Below are 13,055 nucleotides of genomic sequence, written 5' to 3'. Positions count from 1 at the left end.
GCATTTTTAAAGCAGTTGTACATGTCTGATCATTAGTTAATATGTTGACTGAATCATGTGCAACCAGCTTCAGTGAGACTCTTATGACAAGTCTTAGAAACAGTAATACTTTCTGATCAAATGATTTGACAGATTGCTTATTGAGAGGTAAATCTGATCTCAAGACAACTTAAATTTCAGTGGTATTGGTATTCAGAATAATAAATAAAAATATTTCCTCTTAAACACAATCTCTTCATCCCTCCTCTGCCCTTTCGGACTGCGTTCTTCCCTTGTGTTCACACAAATCCTGACAACAGATTGGCCAATGAGCTGATGCACTGTGGAATGCCAACTCAGTGATGGCCTACAACTCATACAAGATATTTGTGCCATCATTAGTAAAGAAAAACATCTTGATGTTCTCAAACACAAACTGTGTTTCCTGTGTAATATTTTTGTTACCTGATGTTAGGTCCACTGGGCCTGCTTGGCGGTTGCCAAGAGATGGCCAGGAAAGACTCACTAACTGCCACTACTGACAGTGGTGCGAGGCCTTGGGGGCTTGCAGGTAATGTAGTAGCTAATGTGGGCAGGCTTTCTGTGCATCCTCCAACCTGTCCACCTCCCTTGGAACATGCCAGCACAGTGATACTGTAGTTTGTGTATGGAATGAGGTTTGTTATTGTGATGTTGAGCTCAGACCCGCTGCCACTGTCATGGAAGATGCGGGGTTCTGGGAGCCGGATCTCATAGCCATGGATTTCCCCATTGGGAATTAAAGGAGGAGACCATGTGACCTGAAACATAAGAATGTTAGATTTAAGTTCAGTGCTCTTCTTTTAAAATACAATAGTCAGATATTTCAGAGTGGTACAGAGGAAACTAAAGGCCTTGTTAACTTAATCCTTTCTATCTGCCCTATCAGTATCCCAGAAAAGCCATCTCATTGGTTGGCCAGGCATTCTGAATGTTCTCGGCATGCTGAGGACGGCAGAAAGCTTTTAGATGGATGAACTACAGGAAGTCATGGCATAGTGCGTGCATGTGCGTGTGTGTGTGTGTGTGTAGAGTTTGCAGTATGTGTTAATGCAAACACTCATCTGCATCACAGTGTGGATGCATATGTTATTGGGTTTGAGTGCGATCATGTAGGTGGTATCCCTGTGTGCATCACATGTGTGTGTCTGCTATCAACTCTCTTGTGGGGAAAGAATAACCTGACTTTGACTTGAGCTGAAGATTCCGTTCATCACATTTAAAACAGGGCACACGCGCACACACAAACGCGTGCACATGGACAAACACCATGCTAAAATAATGAAAGCGGCTGGTAATGGAATTGCTGCATGCAAAAACAAAAGCTTGCTGTCGTTGAGCACTGCATCTGATTTGGAAACCGTTCAGTCCGTCAGCATTTTAGAGTAAAGATGAAGGTAACTGGCACACACACAAATAATGACACACACACACACACAGACACACACAGACACACAAAAAAACCAAAACAAAAAACCCATACACACACACTCTATACGTGTGAATTTAGAGATTTCTATACAATGAATGTTTTGTTGATACATCCATGTCCAAATAAACAGAAATGCATATGTATGTCCAGTTGCTGTACACTTACATTTGAAAATTGCATGCACATGCTAGTGGACTGTGTGCTCTAACACCCTTATGAAGACAAACTGACATGTAGAGTAACTGATCAGTTCAGAGCTCATTGAGACACATGAGTTTAGGTGATTAAGTACTCAATGTTGAGGAGAATATTATGAATGAATGTCAAGAATAATTATTTCTCATACAACCTTGATATTCATTTAACAAGTGACACCGTGAGGTGATACAGGACACACACACACACACACGCGCACACTGAGCCATACACACAGCCACAGCCACATATGGGCAGGGTCATGTTGAGTTAGGTAGCTCATTTCCCAAAGTGCGTGTTGGGTGTGCTTTGTGGTGGAAGTCATTTACAGATTGAATAGCCTGATGTAATCTGGAGATGGTGAAGACAGCAGAGACCCTGGGCTGACACAGACCACTGGGGGTAAGGCCAGTACAGTCTGTGTGTGTGTGTGTTTGTATATGTGTTTATGTGTATATGAGTAAGAGAGAGAGATGGATGATAAAGTTAGAAGTGAGAGAGAATTGGTGTGTGTGTAAGGACATGGTGTATGTGTGCTTGTCTTTGTGCATTTATGCTATTACATTCAGAAAAAAAGGTATCGAGAGAGTGCCGACGTTCCCGGCTGGCGATACAATTCTACAATTTAATCCTACATGTATCAATGGTATCATTTGAGTATTAAATTTACTTTGACATTGTGCAAGCAATATTTGAGATCAAATTCTGACACGTATTTTTTAAAAGACTGGGTTAAAATGGAAATAATGTATGATGGACATCGCAGATGTGGACCACAGTGTGATCAATACGTCTCATGTGTAATTAATTATCTTATAAGCACATGAATAAAAACAGCTGTTTTGGTAGTAATAATGAGTGAGACAATGGAAAACGAAATCCTACTTCATGTGAATCAAATAGAAAAAAGAGCAGAGGACCAGACACAACTTTAGATTAAAACAGATAACACACAGATGAAAAATGCATGAACTCTTGGCTATACTGTAGCTGAGCTGTGGTATTGAGTCACATTACTTGGACTCAAGTCACAAATCTTATGACTTTTGATTCGGCCTGGCAAAATCATAAAATAACTGCAACTTGAATTAGACCCAAACACCAATGACGCTTGGAGTTTAATCTTTAGATTTGTGATGAGTTGATATCCTCTCAATGCCCAAATATAAATTGATGTATGTGCAGGGAACCAACTCCTCACAGCGGATACAACAAATCAATCAAAAGTGGTGGTGGCCCCAAAAGCTATGAGTTGTCATTGTGACGGGATGAGCTGAAGGATCTGTATGGGTACCCTTCTAGTGGAAAAAAAGAAGTGCAATTTAGGATTCCCCCAAGTCTAACATACTGAAGAGCAGAAATGAATGCCCTTTGAATAAAAAGTGTCCTATAAGAGAGAAAAAACATGATGAAGTGCCCTTCCAGTGAAGAACATGAGATACTCTGCCCTATAAGTTGCCCTATACGATGGAGTAGACAGCCTATTGTGGTAGAAATAAATGTGAATGTAGGCTGACCTTTAGGTAAATAAAGCACCCTGAAAAACACATAGTAGTTGTTGTAGCTAACATTATTCCATTCAGTTGATTTTGGTACAGTACTGCTCACTAGTTTGCTCAGTTTCCCCCCCTTTAGATTATTTAGGTCAGCGCAGTTGTAACATCGATCCTACAGCAGTTTGTGAGGTCACAAGATTTTTTTGTAATTTTGTTTTGCTTATGTGTATTAAAGAAGATGATGTGGACACAGTCTTTCCAAAGCCAACAAAACTCCTCAAAATATACATTGCCGGTAACAACTGCATCAGTCAAGCGATCATTCTTCAAAACTAAAGCTGATCAAGACCCTGCTAAGAAACAGATGTGGAGATGAAAGATCTCAGATCTTCTGCTGTTGTCTGTTAAGAGGGACATCCCAATTGACCATAACGAGGTCATTAATATTTACAAACTCACTGCCAAAAGAATTCTCTCCATTTTATTTCACCAACCTTGCTTCTCACCTCCCTGACAAGACCACCAGCTCTATATACTATACATGTGTTTGAGAAACAAACATTTAAAATTATGCATTCACTGTATTTTATTTTTTATTTTATTTGCAAAATAAATGTTTAAAAAGTAAATACTTTTTAATACAGAGGCTAATATGCTAATCTTCACTGATGATGTACCGGTAGCCTTTTTACCAAACATGCATTCATTTTCTTTATTTACATGCTTTTTATATATATTTTGCTTGAATCGGCGGCTGGGTCAGAAGCACATAACAACTTGTTAAGGAGTCAAAACACAACATTGAAAATTTTGACTTGACTAGTTGACAAACCCTAACCCTAACCCTTAACAGGGTACTTGACTTGGACCTTTAAAGCCAGGACTTGAGACTAACTTCATGAAGGTAACAGAAACCCTTATTCTTCCATTTTACAAATCTATCTTTTAGATGCCCTAAACAGCATCACCTAAAATGTATTAATAATTTGCAGCAGAACAGCTGAGCATGTGTACAAAAACAATTATGTGTGTAACTGTGATCACATTGTGTGAAACAGACATTCACAGAGCGTCCTAATTTTGCTCCACCTCACAGCTTCATATATATCCTTATTTAAATAAAAGTATAATGTACATATAAGCACACTCAGAAAAAACACAAACCATCTACCAACATAAATACTACTCTCTCCACTTGGATTTACAAATTATAAAGACTACAAAAGACAACAACATGTGAAGAAAAATTGTTTGAGAGAGGTTAAGAATACATTTTTTAGTATTTAAAATTATTAGGGAGGAAGGCCTACATCACAAAATGCAAAAAAAGAAAAATGGAAAATAGGATAATCATTAAGTGAGGAAAAAGTGATATGCAGTGCAGAGGATAACAGAAAAAGTAGCCATTTAGAGAATGAAGGGAGATACTAAAAATCCTCTGTGTAGTCAAGGTCAGTTGGTACCCAGGAAGCAGACTGCCTGCCTGTCCAATTAGCAACAACCAGGAAGGAACACTTTCCTTCTTGTGCCTGTGACCCCTAAAGCTGTGCTGCAGCAAAGATGACAGGGGAGGTTCTGAAATGATGACAAGCATTAGCATTTTTCTGCTGTTAGCATTAGTGCAGGGTTGTGAGTGCATACATGCATGTGTGTGTGCACGCGCGCATGCATACAATATTGTTTCTGTGCCTTTCACTGATAGGCCTTGATGTGGGATTAGCCAGTGCTGGAACTTAACTCTGGCCCCTCCTTCAAAATGGCCGACAGGAAGGACGCTTCCTCAGACAGGGTCACAGCCCCTCCCATTTTCTGAAGGGGACCTTGAGTTGAATGTTTTTATTTCTCATTAAATCCCAAGACAGAGGAATCAGTATGACATTGCTTTGTCTTTTCTATGCTGTCAAACTCAGAGTGACTGGAGAGATTCTCAATGAAGTTGCATTTCACTTTTTGTGTATTTTCCATTTAAATATACTAAAACCTTTTTTTTGGTAGCGTGGGGCCAGTATAGATTATATTTGCATGCTTCAGCCATTTGTCATATATGTATGTAAGGTAAGGTAAGGTAAGTGTGTCTTTACACATACACATATCTCAATACATGATATCTCTTGCTCTCATTCCAGCTCCAAGAGTATTTCAGTGAACCTGTTAAAAGTCTAGTCAAAATAAAAGTTTCCTCACCTGAAGTGACTCTGGCCCCAGGATGTTCACCCTTGGTGGACTGAGACCAGCTGGCCGAGAAGGTCTGGTGGTGATATTGACCCAGGGTCCTGCATGTTTATATCAATACATGAATACATGGTAAAATATGCAACTGCGATAAACAGGCCTCTGGTTTGACAAGAGGAAACATTCATTTTTAAGACACACAGTTGTGGAATTCATTAGGAATTAACCAGGCAGTGTAAAATGCAAAACACAAACGTCTTGATTTTATTTCATTTCTAAAAAGGACAGTATTAACTTTACCTGTGGTGCTGCCAGCCTGGTTATGGAGCACAAGTCGATACTGGTAATTAGTCCAGGGACTTAGAGCTGATGAAGAGTCGAGGAAGGAAATAGGAGGAGGGTCAGGTGGAAGATGACCCACTGTGGAGACTTGTTTGGTCCCTGCAACTCTGCGCTCAATCACCCACCTATGAGCAGCACAAGATGCCGTACAGATATTTAAACACAAATATGAATGTCACAGAGGGACTGAAGTGTACAGCATGTGAACATCTTTTACCGCTCCAGTGGGCCATTGCTCCACTCTGGTGCACCCCAGGACAAGAGAACAGAGGTAGGTGTGTCAGAGTATACGTGAGGTGCAGGGAGCCCTTCAGGGGGAGCTGGGAGGGTTCGAAAGTGCTGAGACGTCCCAGACGATGAACAACCCACACTTGTACAGGCTGCCAGCTAGATGTTGGAAAACAATTTTGAAACATTAAAATGTAATATCTAGTGTTATCATTGTGAAGCCTGCAGTTTCCTCAATCAACCACCAAAATGAATAGTGATGAGAACAATTTAATAACATGAGTTATTATTTTTCAGTCAATAACATTTCATTCTTGCACCATTTGCAACCATGCTACAGTAATTATTAAAGTGAATATGGTAGGAAAGATAAAGGAGGCCGTGACATTTTCTCTCATCTGTTATTCAACATATGATTATTCAATTGTCAAGAAAAACATCAAGTTATTACATTTATATTAACATAATCAGTCTGGAAAATAGATTAATAATTGATTATAATACAATAACTGCATTTATGTGTTTTTATTTTATAATCAGGGTTTTTCCTGCATAGAGGAACTTTTGGCGCCCCCCAAAGAGCCAACACAACGAAAAAAATCAATGCCAAAATGAGAAGATGTGAAAAAAGATGAGAATTCAGATGTGTTTAATATCAATATCTTGTTCAACAGCTGTTGAACAAGCAGAACATAAACTTAGGCTCATTCTGAACTGGGAGAAAATCTATTGCATTTTACAATACAGCCTTATGTTCTACCATAATGCAAAAGCAACATATTGTACCTGGAGGTTGTAGGTCTGGTATGGCAGTAGGTCGAGGAAAGTGTAGCTGGTGGTGTTCCCTGGAACAGTAGCTGATAGAGGGAATGAACTTGAATCTGAAGTTGCACTAGAATAATTGGAGAGTCTGTGGTCTTGTTTTATAAAAATATCATTATTCAAGCTGGTAGAATTGTATTCTGGGTTTGACAGGAAGAGACTGGAGATGGTTTTAGGTTCACTGTATTGGAATAAGTTGGAACCAGAGCCTTGGCTTATATTGTTTACATGACTGGACTCAACCTGGTAGTCTTCTAAAATACCAGGTGTAGAGCCAGAGAAAGGGTTATTAGTGTGTGCTCTGACAGTAGATGCAGGGAGCTGGCTGGAGCTGAGGATGGTAAGATTGGATGTCGGTCTGAGGTTATGCCTCGAGTACAGGTGTCTACCCTCAGTGCTGGGTGCTGGGCTTGAGTTAGGACCTAAGCTTGAGTTAGGGGTCATGCTGGAGCTGAAGACTGAGCTGTGTTTGGAATCTAAAGCAGAAACAGAGCTTGGGTGAAGATAGAGGGTATAATTGGTGATGATGCCATTTGGTTGGGAGGGAGGAACCCAAGTAACTGTCACACTACGAGGATGAAGCCCTGAAACTGCTGGAGTGTCCAATGCTCCTGGACCTGTAGGGAGAAAGAGAAGAACAGATGGAGACAGAGAACAACAGGGAAAGGCAAAGAAAAAGAAAGAGAAAAACATACTCTATGCATGTGTGCTTATAAAAGAGGGAGGAGGAGGGTTGTTCTAAAGCATAATTTGACAAGTAACATCAAGAATGACATCAGAAGGACAAAGAGTGATTTTACCATCCCTATCCAAGGGATTAAATTAAAACTCTTGTTCTTTCTCAATTTCTCCCCCTGAGCAAACCAAGATTGTATTTATGCGGTACTTGTGACTGCGTAATGGGAGTCTGACGATCTTTCAAGTGGGAAATCAGGGAGTGAAGTGTAAGCCACTCTGGACTGCTGGGAACATTTTCTTCCCTTACAACAACTTTGACTTGGCTTTGGCATCAATGCTTACACAAACAAAAAGACACATACATACACAAGTATGCAAACACAATCATATGACCCATTGTTTTAGCAGAGAGGGATATAAATGTGGCCTTATGAGACCAACGTGATTGTAATCACATCTGTGGTGACTTCTCACAAGACTTCTTTTTGCAGAACTAGAGTTGTTATTTCGGGTCCACTGTGTATTCATGTTTACTGTCATTCTCACTTCCTAGGAGAACCTTAAATTTTATGTCCAGAACACAAAATGATCCTCACTAGTATACAGGCAGAGAGACATGCACATCAGGCCACAGGCACACTCACACGTATGACTTACACATGTACACGCACGGATAAGAAGCTACACAAGAGTAGTCAGAGGGATATTTCACTCCACGGTAGCTCATTTGAAGGTAATGCCCCCCCCCCCTCCTCCTCCCCTTGCATTTACATCCCACTGTACTGCTCTATAATGGACACACACAGATGCATGTCCATATACAAAGACACACACTCTTCCTACTGTAACACACGTAGCCACACACACACACACACATACACCCACACACACACACACACACACACACACACACATACACACACACACACACATACACACACACACACACACAGTGATGCAGTATAGCAGTAATGGTGCTGTGTGAAGGGCAAGCAGATCAAGGTGACTGAGCGGACTGAGAGAGCGTGCTGCGTCGCTAAGTGCTACCGCTAACCGCTAACGGCTTTCCCAGATGGCAGTGTGTGTGTGTGTGTGTGTGTATGTGTGTGTAAGAGAGAGACTGAGAGAGAGAGAGCGAAAGAAGATGAGTGTTTGAGAGTGTGTGTGCATGAGTGTATGAGAGATAAAGTGTGCAAGTGAGTGTGTGTGTGTGTATGACAGCATGCTTGCACATAAGACAGTGGTTGTGAATGTGAATGTGTTGCAGTCAATCTACTAACTGATAGGCTTTATTTTACATAGACTCTGATGCTAACATTCAACCCAGGATGTCCCAGGTCTGCTAAAAGTTTAAAATATCTTGGTATATTAGTTATAAGACACGATTAAAATGATTTTACTCATCCTTTATTTAAGTTTTATGATGCAGTACGTTTCCCATATTTCAAATAACCTGAGAGAAGAATGTCGAGCATTAAAGAGCACCCTATCGAAACTAACATAAATCATAATTTCTTATTCTATTTTTACCTTATTCTCCTTAGTTGTTAAAACTGGATCTGTTATCCATGTTGTAGATCTAGGTGATCTGACTTTCTAGAGTTAACTGCTGCAGTGAAGTAATGGAACAGATTATCCTCAGGTTACCTTAAATCAATATAATTGTTAAATGCCCAATCCAAATTGATAGTCCACTGGTGTATTTAGCGTACATCTATTATAGTACTATTTCTGTCAAACTGTCACTGACCCATGGTTTATTTTGGCTGAAAACAACAGTAGAAAGCAAGAAAAAGAAATTAAATTGAAAAAGTTCCGAAAATCTTGGTGTTTGATAAATATAAAGGCACACACACACACACACACACACACACACGCACACACACACACACACACACACACTCTCTCTTTTCTATCTCCAACAGAAATAAACACCGGTATAAAAAATGGTGATGTAAAGCTTGGTTGATTTTACAGATCACAAATGCTCCCAACAACAACTCATCTTTCCTTCTGTCTCCATCTCTCTCTCTCTTTCTGTCCATCTTTTCCATCTCCCCTTTTCCTCTCTGTGACCCCTTCCCTCTCGCTTTCCCCCTCCACCCCCCTCTCATTTGCTTCTTTCTCTCTCCCTTATTCGTGCTTTGTGTTGCGGTCTCTCCCTCTTTTGCTCCCTCTCTCTGCTCTCCCTGCTAAATAAACAATGCAGAGAGTTGACCTTTTGGGTTAACAGGTTTTTATGCTAGCTCTACTCAGCACTCACACTGATTCAATTACCACCAAAGGGTCACTGAACCCCACGAATAACCAAGGAGCCCATCTCCCTGTCTGTCTATGTGCATGTCTGCGTGCCTTCCCGTGTGCTCATTCATCTTTGCAGGTTGGGGTGTCTCTCTACCAGTTTGTCTAATTAGACATTCTGCTCGACTATTCTCCTCCATCCTACTGTATTTCCCTCTGTCTCTCTGATCAAACAACAGCCATACAAAGACACAAGAGTGATGAATAGAGAGAATGATAGCCAGAACACAGATAGAAAGTCTTTAACTGTAAATAATTTCACCACAAAACACAATTCAGTCACCTTGATCCAGCCCATGTCACCCACCCAAAGTAATGCCTGTTGTTACCCCCCCCATTCCTCCCTCATTCCCTCTCTCCTCCCCTTCCCCCATGCTCCCTCTCCTAAGTGTTGAGTGTTATTTAGGCTTTACTGGCGCGTGTAAAATTCTGCAATTTGAAGGGCTGTTAAGTTTTTCAATTGAAATTTTCATTTAAGATGCAGGTGATGCTTTTTTTCCTTTTTTTTAATTTTACTGACGCTTTACTGCTTTCTGGGTAGGAGGGAACGAGTGTTGAGGGAATGCAGAGCAACCCCCCTCCTCTCTCTCTGTCTTTGGTTTCCTGACTTTTTCATCTCTTCCTCTCCTGCTCACCTCTTCTGTTTTTCCATCTCTCTGACCTCAAGCCTTTCCCTCTTTCTTCGCCCTATCCCCTCATCCCGCCCTCCACACCTCCCACCTTCACTCCTCCCCTCTCCAGTAAAACACAGTAGCAGAAGGCTAAAACAGGAGTGTGGGGCCGCCAAGCCTTAAATCACATTTATAAGGATTTGGTTAGCATAGTAATAACACAATCAACTGACAAGGGCTAGGAGAGGGGGAGGGAGTTAGGAGTGTGTGTGTGTGTGTGTGTGTGTGTGTGTGTGTGTGTGTGTGTGTGTGTGTGTGTGTGTGTGTGTACTTGAGGGTGTATATATGTTATGTAGGTTCTTGTGTGTATTTGTGTGTAGGTAAGGCTCAGTCGTGAATATTTAAGTGTGTACATCAGTGTGTATCCATGTGAAGAGAAGAGGAAGGGTATTATTTTTAGCCTCACACAGGTCCTGTGCGTACATGTGTGGGTTTGTGGACATGTGTGTATGTGGGTGACTGGGCTTTTGAAGGTGAGTTGAGGCTCCTAGGAGTCATAATGAGGACAAACGCTGAGCTTTACTGTTATCAAGATGCTTACGACATGGTGTCAAAACGTGACAAGCAATACGGTGAGAATTTATATTGCATTTCATATCTTTACTTTTTCAACAAATTATTTAATGTCATTGCTGCTTTAGGAGACATCGAATGGGGACAAAAAAACGAGCAAGCGAGAAAGAGGATGATGCATGATCAAGGTCATGAGCTTGATTTACATCCATCGTATCATGACTATATGTGCTGTGCATTAGCCCTTAAGTAACTATGAACACCACAATATCTTTGAATTCAAGTCAATCATTCAAATTTTTCAATATCAATTTCAGTTGCTGACTATTTGGGAATGATTTATTTCACTCCAGGCTACAAAAAGTTGCAAAATATATGGCTTCGGAAAGAAATGAGCATGATTTAAATTAGGGTGAATATATCCCTGCTAAAAAGATCTTTTTAAAAATATTATAAAAGATGTGTCGTCAGTATACGATGGGACTACTGAAGAAATACTGTGTATTTTTCCTTCAGGTACATGTAAAAGAAAAAAATCAAAAAGCAACACATAAATACATGTTCAGGTAGCCAGCATGTAATAGTGTACATACAATATTATAGTTATCTCTTGATATGCAAAACAATGATGGAATTATGTTTACAGTACTTCAATATTTCCTCAGGAAAGCTAACTGGACAAAACACGGGGGAAATAAGGTAAAACATTATTTTATTAATGGAGTTAGTCATTCATTAAATAACATGAATTCTTTGTGTACTGTCATTACCTCTAACCTCATTTATGTTGTTCTTTGTCCTTTACACTTGTTCTTTCACACTTTCACACTCTCTGCTCTAAGTTCAATTAGGTACAAAGGTGCTTTTTTTTCTCTTCTGTGTTCTCAGTCGCTTACTCTCACTCACACTCACAAAAACATGCACACAGACACACTTGCGCACACACACTTACTTTCTAAGACTGCTTGGCTAAGATCATTTTGTAAAAACTGTTCTTTTAATCATACTCTCTATAACACAAATATACACATCCGGCTCACGGAAACACACACACACACACACACACACACACACACACACACACACACACATACACACACACTCTCTTAGATCACTTAGCTGGTGTGAACATGGGAGTAGACAGAGGAAAGGGAGCTGTCCAACACGGCTAGAGTTTATGTTCACAGGAGCCGTCTGTCTGTTCTGCAGCGGCAGGAATTCATAGGGACCAAATTACATTAAAAAGATGGATATAAAACTTTAATGGAATGATAAAAAGGAAAGGAGGAAGCATGGGTCTCTCTCGTTCTCTGTTCTGTCATTAGCACTCTCCTTTCTTCTCTCCCTCTTTTTTCTTCTATTCCTCATTTTACCTTTTTGCTCTCTCCACTTTTCCTTTCACTTTTCTCTCCATTTCTTCTCTTATTTTCTCTCTATTCTCTCACCTCTCTCTCTCTCCCTGTGTTTCTCTCTTGTAAATACTTAAGGGGCTAGTCTGTCAAATAGAAGAAGTGAAACCCACAAAAAGACAGACAGAAAGAGAAAGAGGGAGAATGGAAGAGGTATGACAAATGGAGAAAGACAGAAGAATGACAAAAATATAAGAAAGAGGGGGAAGAAAGAAAGAGCAATAGATGAAAGAGAAAAAGAAATAAATGAGACAGTGATGAGAGAGATAATATAGAATATATACTCAAATCCATATTAATGAAGGTCCATGTCACAGTGTAGTATATGCTGTAACAAAGCAGAAACCTTGCAAGGTTACAGCTTACACCTACTGAAACAGATCAGTTAGGGTGGGATCTCCCCTAAAAGAGGTAAAACTTGAATATTGAACCTACTACCACTATAAAAATGAGCAAATATATAAAGATCTATTGTATATATCACATTTAGCTGTAGGTGAATCTGTGAGTTTGTATTTGTGAAGGTTTTTTGCTCATTTACAGTTGTATGTACCTGTGTTTGTGTGACTGAATGTATGTATCAATGCAAAAAAAACAAAAAAAAAACAGTATAACCATTGGCCTTACTACACATAAAATCATTCTGAATGAAATGTAAAAGTTGTCTTTTCTTGTAGTGTGTGAGAGGAGATTAAGAGAGGAATGCAGCCTGTCCTGTCATTGCGAAGATGACGAGAGGATGGCTTTGTGGTGACAAATTACACATCAATGTTAGAAA

At 40.0% G+C, this 13,055-nt stretch overlaps 1 protein-coding gene across 1 annotated transcript in view; it reads right to left on the bottom strand.

The window, feature by feature from the left end:
- Positions 1–13,055, bottom strand: part of ush2a (Usher syndrome 2A (autosomal recessive, mild)) — a 208,947-nt gene that overhangs the window by 79,592 nt on the left and 116,300 nt on the right. Inside the window, exons 49-54 of the mRNA XM_053317023.1 lie at positions 7,095–7,322; positions 6,670–6,740; positions 5,873–6,042; positions 5,614–5,780; positions 5,326–5,414; positions 445–779 (exon numbers count right to left, since the gene is read on the bottom strand). Of these exons, the coding sequence (XP_053172998.1) occupies positions 445–779; positions 5,326–5,414; positions 5,614–5,780; positions 5,873–6,042; positions 6,670–6,740; positions 7,095–7,322 (1,060 nt within the window). The remainder of the gene's footprint in view (positions 1–444; positions 780–5,325; positions 5,415–5,613; positions 5,781–5,872; positions 6,043–6,669; positions 6,741–7,094; positions 7,323–13,055) is intronic.

This window comes from Scomber japonicus, chromosome 1 (genome assembly GCF_027409825.1).
Source record: "Scomber japonicus isolate fScoJap1 chromosome 1, fScoJap1.pri, whole genome shotgun sequence".
Classification (NCBI taxonomy): Eukaryota; Metazoa; Chordata; class Actinopteri; order Scombriformes; family Scombridae; genus Scomber; species Scomber japonicus.
Note: the sequence above shows the minus strand (reverse complement) of the source record. Positions and strands in the feature narration are given on the sequence as shown.